This window comes from Erpetoichthys calabaricus, chromosome 18 (genome assembly GCF_900747795.2).
Source record: "Erpetoichthys calabaricus chromosome 18, fErpCal1.3, whole genome shotgun sequence".
In the NCBI taxonomy this organism is placed as follows: Eukaryota; Metazoa; Chordata; class Cladistia; order Polypteriformes; family Polypteridae; genus Erpetoichthys; species Erpetoichthys calabaricus.
The window spans coordinates 33,582,541-33,600,874 of record NC_041411.2 but is presented as its reverse complement, the minus strand read 5'-3'; the positions used below and the strand labels follow the sequence as shown (position 1 = coordinate 33,600,874).

General features: G+C 42.4%; 1 protein-coding gene across 4 annotated transcripts in view; it reads right to left on the bottom strand.

Annotated features, from left to right (window-relative positions):
• celsr3 (cadherin, EGF LAG seven-pass G-type receptor 3) overlaps positions 1-18,334 on the bottom strand; it is a 141,091-nt gene that overhangs the window by 54,501 nt on the left and 68,256 nt on the right. For all 4 annotated transcript variants that reach the window (XM_051921238.1, XM_051921237.1, XM_051921236.1 and 1 more), the window contains exons 3-10: positions 12,730-12,952; positions 12,460-12,575; positions 6,924-7,012; positions 6,499-6,656; positions 6,258-6,421; positions 663-788; positions 411-580; positions 84-269 (exon numbers count right to left, since the gene is read on the bottom strand). In XM_051921238.1, the coding sequence (XP_051777198.1) occupies positions 84-269; positions 411-580; positions 663-788; positions 6,258-6,421; positions 6,499-6,656; positions 6,924-7,012; positions 12,460-12,575; positions 12,730-12,952 (1,232 nt within the window). The remainder of the gene's footprint in view (positions 1-83; positions 270-410; positions 581-662; positions 789-6,257; positions 6,422-6,498; positions 6,657-6,923; positions 7,013-12,459; positions 12,576-12,729; positions 12,953-18,334) is intronic.

The following is an 18,334-nucleotide window of genomic DNA, read 5'->3' as shown; positions in this document are numbered from 1 at the left end:
AGACTGAGTTATTAGTATGCAGCAGCTAGCCAGAGATCTCTGCTCTGGGAGACGACCAAATGCAGGGATGACAGATTTTTTACCTGAAACAATCCAAAATCAAGACGGACCGTGGCCACATAACGAATATCTCTGCCGCTGCGTACATCCCTGAGCTCCAATTGGAGGTCGTGCCACTTTCCGTCATTCACTTGAACCTGATCAAGCAGGAGGCGCACAGCACGGCTGGACCCTCGATTCACCAAGAATAACAGCTGCCCACTGTCCAGCTAGAGGAGTGTACAAATACTCACTTGAAGCAATCAACGTTTTAACAGAATGATGTCCCGCTTCAAAATCTGGCAGGTCCTGATCCACTGGTATTGCTCTGATCTTAGCTTTCATATTTTAATACCAACCATTTGTCTTACCTGGAAAGCCAAAGTGGTATATTGTCCTGCATGTGCTTGCAAAAGCACACCGTCGGTCCCCCTTGTTCGAAACATCAGCCCCAGATACCAGGGTACAGAAATGGCGATCTCTTTCTTCAGATCCCACCAAAGCGCACTGCTCCCAAGAAAATGGTGTGGATGGTGCATTGCTGTACAAGTGGAGCAGAAAATGTTCACTTAAAGCTTTAGATTGTGGTCAGACAGCTTGTCAGTGTGGGATCTGTTACATACCATGGCTGCAGTCCTTGCCCCCATACCCAAGGGGGCAGTCACACAAGAACGTCTCCCAGCTCACTCGGCAGGTGCCTCCATTTTTACAGGGGCTGGAGTCGCAGAATGGCAGCTTGGCACTACAGCCTGTTGGCAGGAACAACAAAGTGAGGCGGCAAGGAGGATGGATAGATAGATAGATATGAAGGCACTATATGATAGATAGATAGATAGATAGATATGAAGGCACTATATGATAGATAGATAGATAGATATGAAGGCACTATATGATAGATAGATAGATAGATAGATAGATAGATAGATAGATAGATAGATAGATAGATAGATAGACAGATAGATAGAGTGCATCCAGAAAGTATTCACAGTGCATCACTTTTCCACATTTTGTTATGTTACAGCCTTATTCCAAAATGGATTAAATTAATTTTTTTCCTCAGAATTCTACACACAACACCCCATAATGACAATGTGAAAAAAGTTTACTTGAGGTTTTTGCAAATTTATTAAAAATAAAAAAATTGAGACTTCACATGTACATAAGTATTCACAGCCTTTGCCATGAAGCTCAAAATTGAGCTCAGGTGCATCCTGTTTCCCCTGATCATCCTTGAGATGTTTCTGTAGCTTCATTAGAGTCCACCTGTGGTAAATTCAGTTGACTGGACATGATTTGGAAAGGCACACACCTGTCTATATTTGGTCCCACAGTTGACAGTTCATGTCAGAGCACAAACCAAGCATGAAGTCAAAGGAATTGTCTGGAGACCTCCGAGGTAGGATTGTCTCGAGGCACAAATCTGGGGAAGGTTACAGAAAAATTTCTGCTGCTTTGAAGGTCCCAATGAGCACAGTGGCCTCCATCATCCGTAAGTGGAAGAAGTTTGAAACCACCAGGACTCTTCCTAGAGCTGGCTGGCCATCTAAACTGAGCGATCAGGGGAGAAGGGCCTTAGTCAGGGAGGTGACCAAGAACCCGATGGTCACTCTGTCAGAGCTCCAGAGGTCCTCTGTGTAGAGAGGAGAATCTTCCAGAAGGACAACCATCTCTGCAGCAATCCACCAATCAGGCCTGTATGGTAGAGTGGCCAGACGGAAGCCACTCCTTAGTAAAAGGCACATGGCAGCCCGCCTGGAGTTTGCCAAAAGGCACCTGAAGGACTCTCAGACCATGAGAAACAAAATTCTCTGGTCTGATGAGACAAAGATTGAACTCTTTGGTGTGAATGCCAGGCGTCACGTTTGGAGGAAACCAGGCACCGCTCATCACCAGGCCAATACCATCCCTACAGTGAAGCATGGTGGTGGCAGCATCATGCTGTGGAGATGTTTTTCAGCGGCAGGGACTGGGAGACTAGTCAGGATAAAGGGAAAGATGACTGCAGCAATGTACAGAGACATCCTGGATGAAAACCTGCTCCAGAGCGCTCTTGACCTCAGACTGGGGCGACGGTTCATCTTTCAGCAGGACAACGACCCTAAGCACACAGCCAAGATATCAAAGGAGTGGCTTCAGGACAACTCTGTGAATGTCCTTGAGTGGCCCAGCCAGAGCCCAGACTTGAATCCGATTGAACATCTCTGGAGAGATCTTAAAATGGCTGTGCACCGACGCTTCCCATCCAACCTGATGGAGCTTGAGAGGTGCTGCAAAGAGGAATGGGCCAAACTGGCCAAGGATAGGTGTGCCAAGCTTGTGGCATCATATTCAAAAAGACTTGAGGCTGGAATTGCTGCCAAAGGTGCATCGACAAAGTATTGAGCAAAGGCTGTGAATACTTATGTACATGTGCTTTTTCAGTTTTTTTTATTTTTAATAAATTTGCAAAAACCTCAAGTAAACTTTTTTCATGTTGTCATTATGGGATGTTGTGTGTAGAATTCTGAGGAAAAAAATGAATTTAGTCCATTTTGGAATAAGGCTGTAACACAACAAAATGTGGAAAAAGTGATGCGCTGTGAATACTTTCCGGATGCACTGTAGATAGACAATGAAGACACTATTAGATAGATAGATAGATAGATAGATATATACTTTATTAATCCCAAGGGGAAATTCACATACTCCAGCAGCAGCAAAAGGGAAGGGAAGGGAAACCATCACCGAGATTATGTCACATTTCAACATGGGCTCTGACCACAGACCCCTCATTTTTTTCCTTTTTCAGTTTTCCTCTTTTTATGTTTTTTTTTTTCTAAATGAGGTTTTCCTTATTTGATATAACTGGGTCTAAGGCCGGGGATCTATTGTATTTAATGCTACGTGACGCATGCGCTTGAGGACGCTGCTGCTATCTATCCTTGTGTACATACTTTAAGTAAATCTGGAGGATTTCCACCAGATGGCAGTGCGAGACATCATCATGGTGAGAAAACAATGTCTGGTTTCACTGTTTTGTGAGATCAGGGACAATGATGTTAACAATGAAAATTCTTTGCATTCTGATGCTGTTGTGAAGGTGCTATAAAAATAAATAAAAACAATGGCAACAGCGACACAGAAGATGGTATGTGAGACCTTTACATGTATCACTCCATTGCAATGGGGAATATGTGACGCTTGTATAGCCTATGCGAGAAATGGATGAAGAAAAGCACATTTGTATGTCAGCATTTAAGTCTGATGATTTGCTTCATCGCATCGAACCATTCATCAAACATCGAAGCACGTAGGTTGGAGCTGTAAGCCTGCCGTCACATGTTGATAGTAAACAATGATGCTGACGTCACATAGCAAAACTTGAACACACACTCCAACCATAGTTTTGGTGGTACTGCAGCTTGCGCACATGTCACATTAATTTTGCTCAAAAGAATGCTGGGAATGTGTGGCAGCCATGATGTGTAAGCGTTCTGAGCGTGAAGTATAAAACGGCCCTAAGGAGGCATAATAATTTGTGTTTCAACTACTCATAGCTCAATTACTTGACAGAACCAACAAAAAAGCATGCACTGTTCTGATGTGGCAAATATCCTTTGTCTTTTTCCTCTTTAAAATATCAAGGGCAATGGCCTCCTTAGAGAGAAAGAGAAAATGCTGAAGGAAATGTTCAAAGAATTATGACTAGATCAGATGATGAGAAACCTTTAAAGAAGCAGGAAGAATCATTACCAGGTTAACATTACAAGAAGATAAAAAACAAACATTAATCAGAACCTAAAACATTAACAAAACACCCAGAGTCAAAAGTAGCATAGCTATAAGATCTAAATCCTTGCCACAGCCTTTCCTTCACTGCTACCTAAACATTTCTTTTAGTGAGTTTTTATCCAAACTGCAGTTAAACAAATTGAACAGAAAACCCATCCATCCAACCCGCTATATCCTAACTACAGGGTCACGGGGGTCTGCTGGAGCCAATCCCAACTAACACAGGGCGCAAGGCAGGAAACAAACCCTGGGCAGGGTGCCAGCCCACCGCAGGGCACACACACACCAAGCACAATTTAGAATTGCCAGTGCACCTAACCTGCATGTCTTTGGACTGTGGGAGGAAACCCACGCAGAGAACATGCAAACTCAACGCAGGGAGGACCTGGGAAGCGAACCCGGGTCTCCTTACTGCGAGGCAGCAGCGCTACCACTGCGCCACCGTGCCACCCACCAGAAAACCAATTTAGCAAATAGTAAATACGGCTTTAAAATGAATCTGTCTGGCAGCAGTGCAAAAATCTCTTAAATAACAAGTCCACAATGCGCCACCTTGCGTGTAATGTTTTCACATAACTTGGAATACAAAGTCAACTGTCAGCATCGATATGCTCCAAGAGTCTGAGAGCAGCAACGCTCTCTGTATATGAAGTACACAGCCAGCACCGATTTGACATGTGAGATGGCATATTGTGGACAGAGAGCAGCCCTGAAGAGCACAGCACACAGAATATTAATGCTGCCTGTGTGCTTTGTATTCCGTGGTGTTTGACATTACAACGCACAGACACTGCATACCCAACAATGTATGCAAACGCAAGAATAAACAGTTGGTTTTCTTTGTTGGTATATGCATATGCAGTAACACTATGTGTGTGTAATTCAATATATATGCCAGCATTTCAATAAAGCTTGTACTCAAATCAGATTTTTTGTCTAAAAGGCCCTTCATTTGTGGCCATGTATTATGTTCCATTGGACCTTCCACGTTCACAAAGAAACCCAGCTGTTCATTCTCACATTTGTATACATCGTTGGGTCTGCCGTGTCTGTGCACGCATTGATAGTGAGGCACCTCTGTGCTGGTTACGCACAACTCGCTTCATCCACAATGTGCCACCTCACGTGTTCTCCTTTCCGCACATCAAAATGATGCTAACGGTGTGCTTTGTATTTCAAGTGTGGAAAAACACTGCAATGCAGTTTCAGGTACGTTTATATCGTTTTTAGCTAGCTGAAATAACTGGAGCACGGAGAGGTTTTAAATTAGCCTGTTGTTGTTTTCATTACACGCACTGAAAAAATGTGATTAATTATACTGTAAGTGATATCTTTCTGTGATTATTGTGCAGTTGTCTGAAGGAGAGACATACAATAAGTGCAAGTGTGTGTATGAGATTCCGTGCATGTGCTAGCATTTCAGTATAGATATCCTCAAGTCATATATTATTTTTCTATAGGGCACCTTATTCATGGCCAAGTAGCAGGTTCCATCAGTCCGTCCTTTTTCACAAAGAAAGCCGACTACCGTATATACTCATGTATAAGTCGGGTCTCAAAACCTAAAAAATCGATCATAAAAATCAGACCCCGACTTATACGCCCATTTTTTTTTTTACATCTCCTTGCCTCCACCAATCTCACATCAGTTTCTCAGACACATTGAATTTTGTTGCAGCAGCACAGTTACCAATTACTTTCGCCACGTCAACGACTTTAAATTTTAAACCAGCTTCATATTTTCTTCTAATCGAACGCTCCGTCGTAAATAAGGGATGCTCTTATGATAAAGGTGTATGAGGGTGTGAGATACAAAAAACACAAAACAGTGCAAATGTCGCTTCGGAATAGTTTGGGTATTACCGTGTGGTCACGTAGACACAATACATAGAAAAAAAAAGGCTGTGTGCTCCGTGGTTACTCTCTCAGGTGGGCGTTAGCATATCATAATTTCTTGGACCAATAGCGTGAGTTTTCCTCATTCGACTTATGCGACCGACATTATAAGATACCGGAAATTATACTGTAAAATCCAGCCCCGACTTATGCATGGGAGAACTTAAACACAAGTATATACGGTATTTATTCTTTGCCTTCTTTCTCCGTCTCCACAGTTGTATCAGCATATGCCACATTGTGTCACAAGGTAACGGAATGACCACACCTGACCTTATCAAAAAATCCAATACTAATGCACTTGTTACAAATGGTGTTACTGAAGTAACAAAAGCATTTTAAAATAAAATGGAAATAAAAATGTAATAACACACTGACACAACAGTAAGTACAGAAAACAAATAAAGTGTGTTGCAGATGCTCTTCTTCTACAATCACTCAACTATTAACTTACATTTAAATAACCTTTTGTTCTTATTTTCAAGCATCAGATCGGTTATGACAGGGGGATTCAGTTTGTAGAAGAACGATTTTCTACAATGTGAGCTTACCTGGCATAGTGCCATTGTTTGCAATATAAGTCGCCAAGTCAATATGACGATTATCAATGTGGAGGTCTTTCATACAGCCAATAAACTCTCGATTCACCACAGGAAAATTCTCTGGCAAATTCGGGACACCCCCTAGCAGAAGTGGTCCTGTCAGATCGAGGGATCTGTGGAAAGACAGATAAGCCATCGAGAATATTCTGCAAACATCTTAGAAGACTCTGAATTGTATAGCCACACTCACTTTTTAGAACTGGACTGCACGCCCTGGGCTGCACAGCTGTAGTTGCCAATTTGGTGGCCAAAGCGAAGTGCAATGGCAGCATCACAGTCATCCACAATCAGAACAGCAATCTTCTCCTCAGAGGGACCCTGGGCCTCACCAGTTGAACTGAGTTTCGGCTGCAAAGAAAGAAAAGGAGTGGGAATGTTAGTGCCCAGTAAGTCCTGCTCACTTACTCAGCTGCAGCCCTTTGAGTCCCAGTTGTACTGGTGATTCAGTGGCATTTGAATTCACCGGAGTACTCCAAGGCACACAACAGACTTCAAATATGGGCATGGCAGAAGAACACACTCATACATATGCACACACACACACACACACACACACACACACACACACACACACATACAAGCAAGAGAGGCTGACAGCAGGTCAGTTCTGCTCACCTTGTTGAAGTACTGCACCTGCACAGTGTGCCAGTTGCCATCGCTCACACCACCCGGTAAGTAGGGGCTCACTTGTGTGGAGGACTCTCCTGTGAATCGATGAAAAACCACAAACAATGAATGAAAGAACGAGCACCTCGAGGGCCAAGAGAATTAGCCTATCAAACCATTTTAAGATTGCTAAGTGGCACAGTAGTAACGTGTTTGCCTGGCAAGAAGGAGATTGGGCTTCATGTCTCCCTGTGTTGAGTTTAAATGTTTGCATTTGTTTCCTTCTGGCCTTCCAGTTTCCTCCCACAGTTCAAAGCCATGCAGTTTAGTTGGATAGGCCCCTAGCATGTGGGTGTGGGTGTGTGTGTGTGTTTGCCCTGTGACGGGACTGGTGCCCTGCTGTTCTGGGGTACAAAATTTGTACATATTGGTTTATATTTCCATTATATTTTGTTCAAGACAAAACAACAGATTAACAAAATTCAGGACACATTAAAGCATATCTTCTTCCTAGTTGTACATCACTTTTAAAACAGCTGTTCCAGCAAAGAAAGGAAGACATGCTGGTGCCTAAGACTATTGATTAGTTTATAACCTGGGACAAAAGTAGATAAATTATTTTACAGCCTGGGAAAGGAAGACATGGTGATACCTCAGGCAACATCAAAAAAAGTTTTATTGTTTGGGAAAACGAACAGTGAATTCATTCATCATATTGACAGCCAGCCAATCAGAATATCTAACAATCACATCTTACAAAACCCCCCGGTAGAATTTTATAATAAATATGCCTCGTCTGAAGAGCGACATAGGAGGGAGGAAGAAGAAGGGACAAAGACGTCAGGAGAAGGGAACAGAGCGACGTCAGAAGAAGGCACCGGCAACATGCGGCCGTTTCCATCTGATCGTCAGAAAAGCATCTCATGCGAAATCACAAGCTGCCTGCAACATTCATCCTTGTCATCTTTAACTTTTCGTAAGCTTTTTCTAAAGACTATATATATATCCAGACTTTGCTATCAGTCCTATTTTCTTTTATTCTTTGTTCTACTGGTATTATTATTGCTGTTATAAGTACCAAGCTGCTTTTAACTGTCTATGCTTTATCTTAGCATGATTGAAGTAATAAGGTAGATTTCTTTGAGCACCTGGTGCAGCCGGAGGTTTGCCATACGCTCTGTGCCATGAAGTTTATTAAGGCTGAGGGTGTGAGCTCCACCCAATAGTAGGGAAAAGGACGTAAAGTAAGGCATTCTTGGCTGACAAATGGCGTATAGTCAAGGATGCTGAGCCTTTGTATGGCTTTAAATGTAATTCTTGGAGACCAAAAGTAATATTTAGGTCTGAGATATCTTTAAAACATCGTATGGTGTTTGTGCCGATAATAAGTAAGTCTCTTGAAGAGCTGAGAGAGTGACAGGCTGTGTTATTCATAAGGCACTTGTGTGGTTTAACGTGCCAGAGGTTAACCAGCTATGTGTGCGTCATTCATAGGACACTGTTGAGTTTCAGTGTGTATGCGTATAGCTATGTATGTGTGTGTTAATCTTAAGGTGCAACAGTAGATCAACCCGGTAACAAATCTGATGAGTACACTTAACCCCTAGGTAAAGGGTAAGTAGAGGGAAATATCACGTTAATACACCTGCCCAGAGATTGCTCCTGCTTTATGTCCTACGCTTGCTGGGATAGGCTCCAGCGATCCTACTCAGGATACAGCGGGTTTAGAAAATGGATGGACGGATATCTTTACAGCTCTCTGCTCCCTGTCTTGCTGGAGGCACCAATATTAGATCCAAAGAGAATTTGATAACTCACCTCCACACTTTTAGTGCTAACTGTCCCATAGCTCTGCACTCTAGTGCTACAGCACTCTGCTGTACTGTGCCATCCTGAACGGGCTGGTCCTAAACTCTGAAGATTATCCCAACTTTTTAGGCACTAAGCTCTGTTAATACTGGACTATGTACAGTATGCACGTCTCTACCAAATGTCCAGCTTATTTCTGCGTTATTACAGTAAGCTGAATTTAGTTGCATTCATTGAGTGTGTCAGATGTCATCCATCAAAATATTATAAATGAGGCACGCCAGCAATCAACTTCTAATTTACACGAAGTTTGTGGAGACTGTGGGGAGTTTGCCTGCTCCCTATCAGCTTCCCTAACAGAATGCTCTCTTTCGGTTAAATTCACTCTTTATGAGAACTAAACTCTAGTGTAGCTGAGACCAACTTAGTGTATAATGTAACAAACTCCGATACCCAAATCTATATATCATGTAGCACCATCCATTTGATCATAACATTATAAGACACTCAACAAAAGCTCCCTAGGACACAGCTCAATCAGTAATGCAACAAAGGGCCGCACATGACGATTCAAATATGTGAATATAAAACACTGGGAAAAACCGACAGAAGTCGAAATTAATTGATGGTACATCACAGTGCTAATAAAGAGAACAGCGTTGTTCATGTCAGAGCGCAGACCGCGATTGAAGAAGACATTAAAGACACATTTAGTCCATCTGGAATTCCAGAAAGTAATTGTGGAGTTTCCGCTGTGAATTCAAAATGAACTCAGACAGAGCCTTTTGAACAGACAAAGGGAATTCAGAAATATTGCATTTACAATTTCTTCTTCTTCTTCTTTCGGCTGCTCCCATTTAGGGGTTTCCACAGTGGATCATCCGTCTCCATCTATCCCTGTCTTTTACATCATTTTACATAAATGAAACCATAACACCCTCTGTCTGCCTTTTTAATTTTCCAGCTTAGTCGTTTATCAGTTTTGCCCACTAAGGACCTCATTTCAACCCTCCCATCTCATCTTGTCTCTTTGTTTCTTCGCCAGTCACACAAAAATAACTGAACTGATTTTCACGAAAGTTCGCCGTAAGTTCCAACTTCAAACACAGGCTATATACAGCATTTCAAACACTTCACTCGGGAAGGTGGTTAGAACGGAGGGTTTCATAACTGCAGAGTATTCCAAAATGGCTGACTCGAGCTTAATGAAACATGATAAACCTGAACCAACTTAAAATCCGGGCTACATGGCGCTTTAAACAATTCACCGGGAAAGGGTGTCTGCTAAAGTGGGCAAAGGAGGGGCAAAAATGTCATCGCTCTAAAACAACTGAATTTTGGTTAATGAAATTAAGTTAATCTCTAGACTTCAAGGCCTTTCAAACGTTCCACTGAGAGCCAGGATTGTAATGGAGTGAGGGAGGTGGCGCGCTATCATGGCAAAACGGTTCAGCCCACGGTAATGAATCTGGCATATTGTTTAGGGTTTGGTCCTACCGAGTTAATTAGTCAATTAATTACAGTTAAATAGAACTTTTCCAACTATTCAAAGCATTTTACATAGACAGAGGGGAGACACTTCCACCACCACCATGGTGACAGAATGTGACAGCCTCCATTTTTGTGCCAGTACGCTCACCGGACTTTAGCTGTTAGGTGGTGAGGAGTGAGAGACATAGATAGCCAGTTAGGGACAGGGGATGATTAGGGTGCCACACTTTAGCCAGAACATTAGGATAAATCTTACTCTTTTCGAATCAATCAATAATTAGCACAGAGAGCCAGGACCTTGATTTTACGTCTCATTCAAAGAATGGTGACATTTTTACAGCACAGTGTCCCTGTCAGTGCACTGGGGCATTGGGATCCACACACAGGGTAAGCGCCTCCTGCTGACCTCACCAACACCTCTTCCAGGAGCAACCCAAGTGAAGGCAACATGCCACATCAGTGGTTCAATGTAAATAACGTTGCCCATCAGTGCGGGTATAATGTTTTCATTGTGCAGTTTATGCCCTGTTGGTGCCATGGAGTCAATTTTCAGAAAGTGCCACAATAGGAGAAGGTTTATGAAGCACTGTTGAGAACATCCACTGGACCTCAAGGAGAGGAAAAAAATAGGTCCTTATAGAAAATGTGTGGTGAGGCTGTACTTGCTTAAAGGGGAGGTCAGACAGGCCAACAAATGGTTTGCACACCTGACCCTGGTCAGTGTGAGTGAAGGAATGTCAAGAGCCTTGAAAATCTTCACCATGCCAGCGTAAAAGTGAGATGCTGCTGTCCAACACGGAATATGGGGCAGTCTGGAAGCGGGGAACCTGGTACTTTAAAAGGTGAAGTGTTTAAGAGTGCAGTTCTTTCAGAAGCCACTAGATGCCACTGTCAGATGGCAGCCCTTTACCTTAACAGAAGCCTCCCCTGACCTATGAGTTATTCAGAGCCTTGGTCCAGAAATAATCCCCCAGTGAGACCAAAAGGCAGGTCTTCAGCAGTGTGTAATTAACTCTGGAGGTGACTGAGTGAAAGCAAACTGGAACTTAGGCCTGCATGCAGAAAGTGAGAGGGAAATGCACATCTGAGACAGCACAGGGAACCTCTCATCTGACGGACACCGATGAAGACCCCACACAGGGAACCCCTCATCCAACGGACACCGATGAAGACCCCACACAGGGAACCTCTCATCCGACGGACACCGATGAAGACCCCACACAGGGAACCTCTCATCCGACGGACACCGATGAAGACCCCACACAGGGAACCTCTCATCTGACGGACACCGATGAAGACCCCACACAGGGAACCTCTCATCTGACGGACACCGATGAAGACCTCACACAGGGACCCTCTCATCTGACAGACACCGATGAAGACCCCACACAGGGAACTTCTCATCTGACGGACACCGATGAAGACCCTACACAGGGAACTTCTCATCTGACGGACACCGATAAAGACCCCACACAGGGAACTTCTCATCCGACAACACCAATGAAGACCCCACACAGGGAACTTCTCATCCGACGACACCAATGAAGACCCCACACAGGGAACTTCTCATCTGATGGACACTGATGAAGACCATTGTCTACAGTAGCTACTGTAGGTCAAATCGGGCAGCAGGATTTTGTTTCCTGCCTTTTTCCCCTGACACTCTGCGATCGTCCTTCTCCTGTTTTTGGTTCTCGCTAGGCCAATGTCTTGATATCGTACTGCCACAATGACGGGAGCCAGTATTTTTTTGATTAAGAGATTAGAAGGTGAGATGTCAGCCAAGCAGAGTTTGAACTTGAAAGTCTGTCCCCTCATTTTCACTCTCTGCTCAAACAAAGAGACACAAAATGGCGAAGCTCGAAATAAACAATTACAGTGCTACAGAAGGATGTGAATGAATTTCAGTGTTAATAAATACAAATTGTTTGCAAAAACAGACTACGCCAAATTGTTTCCAATATTAAAAACCCCCAACAAGAACTGAAATAATGACTAGTGCTAAAGATACATAGAAGAATACACGAATTAAAGAATCCAAAGCATAACAGATACGTCTGGGGACGTACTGCAGGATGGCGTGACATGTTTGTGTCTCCTACAATGTACTCTCATACACTGCACAAGTTACTGCGTGCGGAGCACTAGGATTTCTACATTTTGCAGAGATTTCCAGCACAGATTTCTTTGTCTGAGTTTTGCGACCGTTACTGTTCAGTTTCAATAACGAATGGACATTACAGACCTGTGGAGTACTTGAGTTGTACTTGTCCGTCTACGATTTCCAGCGCAATAAAGTCGTGCTTCTCGTTGAATCTTCCATTGTAAAGCAGCAAACCACTTGTCTCCAAGGTAGCAAACCTAAACTCAGAAACGGGGCACACAAGAAGAAGAAGACATTTAGACTTTAGTAAAAGCACAAGATCTGCTATGGCACTTCCACTCTGAGACTAAAGGATTTTCTTCACATTTTCCCACCCCATCACTGAACAAATAATTTTATTTGGATACTCACGTGAGCGATATGGACAGATGAAACCTCTGCCTTAGTCCACGGAACATGACAAAGGACTTAGGGGGGAAGGAGCGCGAGTTGATGGTACAATAGGGCTTCTCATAGCCTCCTGATGGGCAGTCACAGCGGAAGCCGCCACCTGGTAGTTCTGTACACTTTCCTCCATTGCTGCAAACACCAGGGCTGCATTTGCCTGACCGACTGTCAACTTCACAACGTTCTCCTAGAAGACAAAATGGTCACAAATGGGTCACTGCTGTAGCACACATTTATAAATGATGATGTTCTGATGGGGAACACTTTTTTCATGTCACGAGGGGGTACTCCAGCTCCCCAAACACCCGTCACAAAGGCTTGGACACGAGTACAAAAGCACAAAGAGAGATTCATGGGAAACTCTTACAATAAGTACTTCCCACAGCACCAAGCACAATACAGCCAGCAGATAGTACGCACACAGCAAGGCTTTGTCTTCTCTCTCTGTCTCTGTCTTGGTCACTGATCCCTCCACTCCTCCACACAAGCTTCGTCCTCCTTCCTCCCGACTCTGGCTCCCCGAGTAATGCAAGGCAGCTCCGTTTAACTAATCCCAGAAGTACTTCCAGCTTCCAGGGTCAAAAGGCTTGGCCCGGAAGAACTTCCAGGTAAGGTGAGAGCCCCATGAAGTAGAGCTTGTTAGCCCCCACAGCACTCCCTGGTGGCACCCACAGAACCCAACAGGGCTGAGTCAAAGAATTCCAGTTCCCACGATGCCCTGTGGGAATCCGGGGTGCTTTGGCCATCCAGGATGCAGCCACCTAGCGTTCTGAGGTAGACAATGCCCTGTGCTGGTGTCCCAGCTGGGTCCCTCACAACCTCTAAAACATTGCATCACTTTGGGTTCTTTTCAGGTTTACTAAGAAACTATGCACTTTTATTTGTTGCCTCACATACAACAAATATTTTTAATTTTATGGGTGGCATGTTAGTTAGCAGCTCCTGGCATTTGGCTTCAATTGCAGGCCCAGTTGCTGCCAATATGGAGTTTGTATGCTCTTACACTATCTGAGGTTTTTTTTTTTTTTTCCCTGGCCAATCCACATTCCAAACTCAATTCAAGGTGGTTATGTGAACTGGTTTGGCCAGATATGCCAGTGCCTTGGTTTGGACTGATGCCTGCATGTGCATCGGACTACTGGGAAAGACTGTAGCATCCATAACTCTGAGCTAGATTTATCAGTTTTGATAGATAGCCACAATATAATTAGATAGATAGATAGATAGATAGATAGATAGATAGATAGATAGATAGATAGATAGATAGATAGATAGATAGATAGATAGATAGATAGATAGATAGATAGATAATGAAAGGCACAATATAATAGATAGACAGATAGATTATGTAGCATAGTTGGCAGGATTAGATAGATAGATATATAGATAGATAGATAGGTAATGAAAGGCACAATATAATAGATAGATAGATTATTTAGCGTAGTTGGCAGGATTAGATAGATAGATAGATAGATAGATAGATAGATAGATAGATAGATAGATAGATAGATAGATAGATAGATAGATAGATAGATAGATAGATAGATAGCCTGACAAGAGTTCTGCTTAATATGTGATTCTAAACTGGCTTGCTGTCAGTTGGTCAGCATGGCTGGTGTAGGTCTTGTAAATGACGCCTATGAGATAACTTTAATGACCCACTACTGGAAAAAGTGGATTAAGAAATTCATGAATTCATATGTAATACTGTATAATAAATGTTAAAATATATAGTTAATGCAATAAAATAGTAACAAAGATCTAATGACTTTGAGCTGTTTAACAAACTTAGCTGACAAATGTTTCGCTTAGATATTTGATACAATGCACTATTAATACTATGTGGCTGATGCCTTTATTCGGGGTGACTTACAACATTTTTGAGAGATACAGTCGAGTGCATTTCTTTTTTTGTTTTTCTAATTACAGGACAGACAGGTGGGGTGTCTTGCTTGTAGTTGGCAGCATTCTGAGCCCACCACCTCAGGGTCTGAAGTCAGAAGCCTTAACCACTACACCTCACTGCCTACCCAGACTAGCAGGCAAACACGCGAAGACAGAAAACTCTCGATGCAAACGTATTTTACCAGTTAAAGGAGAAAGTTCAGTCAAGTCAAAGTTATTTCTTCACTATCATGGTATATATACTGTAGTCTGCCACTTGAAACTGTGCAATAGTGTGAAGCATATTTTATACATTGTAGAAAATAAGTTGCCCGCTTTGGCGTTTTACAGGTGATGTGAAAGATACTGGGGTCCTGTTAATTTATAAATATTCCTGATGACACCAATCAGTGATGACTTAGTTGAGATGTTTCCAGGCAGGCTCAAGCTCCACATGTAGTACAGAAAACTCAAAAATGGAATAAGGAGCACTGCAGGGGTGTGAGGTAGTGGCCATAAAAGATTTAACAATATTAGTCAAGCTGCAGGCTCTGTTTACTTTTTATTTTTACCAAAACCAAGCTGACATTGGCTCCCTTTTTATCTTTTCTTACTGGCAGTGCTCTATGTTGTGCTCAGAATAACAATGCCTCGACTAGTTTTATAACTGTGTCATGGTGTGGGCAAACTAAGCAGTCGTTTGGGGCCCTGTGGTGAGTGCGGAGCTTCAACCCACAAAGTGAGGATAATGCTTTAGCACTTAAACGTCACGCTACTAGTAGTAGTGAGAATAACAGAACACTCAACTGTGACACTTTTATCATCCTCCTGAGAAAAACTACGTTAACACAGGTCTGTGTTTTATTTCTCTAAAGCACATCAGATAACCTGCAAACCCCCGTGAGGGTGGTCAAAAATGGGACTAGGACTATAAACTTTAAATATTAAATGGCTCTATTTCCTTAAAATAACATGAGAAACACTTAACAATGTAATCAAATCAAGAAATTTTGACTGTCCAAGACCAGCACTGGATTATGGGTAACTCCATTTAGTTCAAATATTGTTATAATTAATGTATAAGTACATTGTTTTATGTGAAATAAATATATATATATATATATATATATATATATATATATATATATATATATATATATATATATATATAGTATCTATATGTGTGCCTGGGGGTGGTGAGCAAAGTGAGCATGAGGGAAAAGCCCCCTAGTAATTTAAAATGAAATGTACAACAACAAAGAGGGCAGAAAGTGAAGTGGTCGGAGTACTTTACGAACGCAGTGTATACAGCACATGTACACGGTGAGTCAAAATTATGTTAATATTTGAATGGCGGAAAAAATGTATTCACAAAACATACTTCATATGTGCAAGATGATTCACAGTAATGTCTCAACCTGTTCGCTATATGTAATCAGAATATAAATGTAATATGTCACTGTGCTCTGTGCAAATATTTTAAATCTGCTTTTCTTTCCTTCTCACATGTACAGCTAACACAAAGCCAGATTTAGTGCAGGGGCCCGGCATTTAGAACTGCTAGGCAAGCATTTTAAGACAAGACAAGTTATGGACAACTGCGAAATGGGCATTGTACTATTTCTGTGTGTCAGAGTCAGCATGACATTGGATCTTCTTTTCTTTGTTTGGAATGGCATGATTTACCTAAGTGGGGGTCTACACATGGAGAAAGGGTATAAAGCCTTGGAACATTGCCTGGCACACCTTTGAAGCCGACGGACGGATGGTAGATTCCGTCATCCGAGACGGAAAATCCTTCCAGTGAAGTGACGAAAATGGCAGACTGTATATACATCGGGCTCCCACTACCCGAAAGGTCTTGTCATGGCTTCCATTACAGACAGCTAAGTTATTTCTCCTATGTGATTTCGTATCACTAAGGGACGGGTATCACCTTTTAATATCATATCTATATAGTTTTGGGTTATATAACATGCCACAATTGCAAAAGAACTTATTCCAACCAGGGAGCAACCCCTGCTGGATTCACCATCATGTTCAACACACAAAAACCAACGAGCAACAGTGCCATTTAAAGGCCAGACAGGAATAGATGACACCACAGTCCGTTTTCTGTCCTTCAGGTCATTAATATCACAAACTTTCCTGCTATACATGCGTTCCTTCACCATACACCATAACCAGAAATCACAGGGTGTCAAATCAGGGGAGTGTGGAGACCATGGCAATGGTTCACCACAGCCTACCCATCGACCTGGAAAGGTGTGGTCGAGACCATTAGTGTTACCATAATTTGGACTCACCCTGTATATGTAAACAGAATGGAGGTTTTGTTTTGCTTGTTTCATGCTGATGTGTAGAGTGGAGAAAGCCACACAAGCTGATATCCCACATAGCCCCCCAAAGGCTGGAAATGAGCCTAACTAAACTTACAATATCATCTCAAACCAATCAGCTGCACCAGTATAGCCTTACTGGAAACATTTAAACCAGAGTGTTGTCTATGAAGTTGCATTTTTTTCACAGTGAAAACAAACGAATGTGCTGTCATGATGGAGACGTTCGACTAGTTCTATATGAACCAGCTTTATTTGAGGCCCATAGGACTGCATCTTCCACTAGTTCACATTAAAAGGATAATCTTGAACAATTGTCTCAATACAATAAAATTACAAACCACACATAACAGATCCAGTAACATGTTTTGCAAGCCATATAGGTTAACAAGTACACAGGCCAGTAATTCATTAATTTTCCAGTAAGAGCAGAAAACAACTGCAGGGCCCAGCCAGCCACCTGATCTCAGCCTGCACAACTGCTGTAAGTCTGACTACAGCCGATGTCACGCTGCTCAGAATATTTTTCCTCTCATATAGTTGTCTGATGTCTGACAGCGGTACGCTGCGGACTTTCAATCTTCCATACTCCTTCATTATTCTCAGCCATGCCAAAGATGAAGAGAACTCCTTCTAACATAATGCTTTGGGCTCCAGCAAACACCAGGTATTAAACTACTCTCCTTCTGATCCTGCTGGTGCGCTGTTTGTTGGAATGCATAATCTTCAATATATACAACTGTCAGAGCAAGTTGCTTTGGATACAATCACAGGAAAATAAATAAATCAAGGCAATATTGCTGTTAGACAATGTGGCCTACTGGCCGAGGCACTGCTAAGGTTACAGCTTCAGTGTCTACTGTTACGTGACTTTGAGTGAATTGCTTAACCCCTCAGCGCTGCGGCTGCAGGACTGCATGATCAGTTGTATTATACTGACATTAACTTAGAGCTGTGGACACTTTGTAAATAAATATATGTATTATAACCAAAAACACGTCTGAACTCAAACCCAGGCCTTGTACTCATTATTTTATCTCAAACTAGGCACAAAAATGGTTTCATTGGCTGAAGTAAAGAAAAACCTCTGCCGGCTATTAGAACATTAGATACAAATGTGATGAGGACAGGCCATTCAGCCATAACATCACGTCAAGTTCTGAAGGTCCCTCAAGTCCTGCTGTCTACCGCACTACTTGGTAACTTATTCCATGTGTCTACGATTCTATGATGAAGAAAATCATCCTAATGCAGCCTTTTTCAACCTTTAAGTATTTGCGACCTGAGTTTTCATAACAGTTTTAATCGCGCCACCCCTTAACGTTTATTTGAAAGGAGCCCACTAA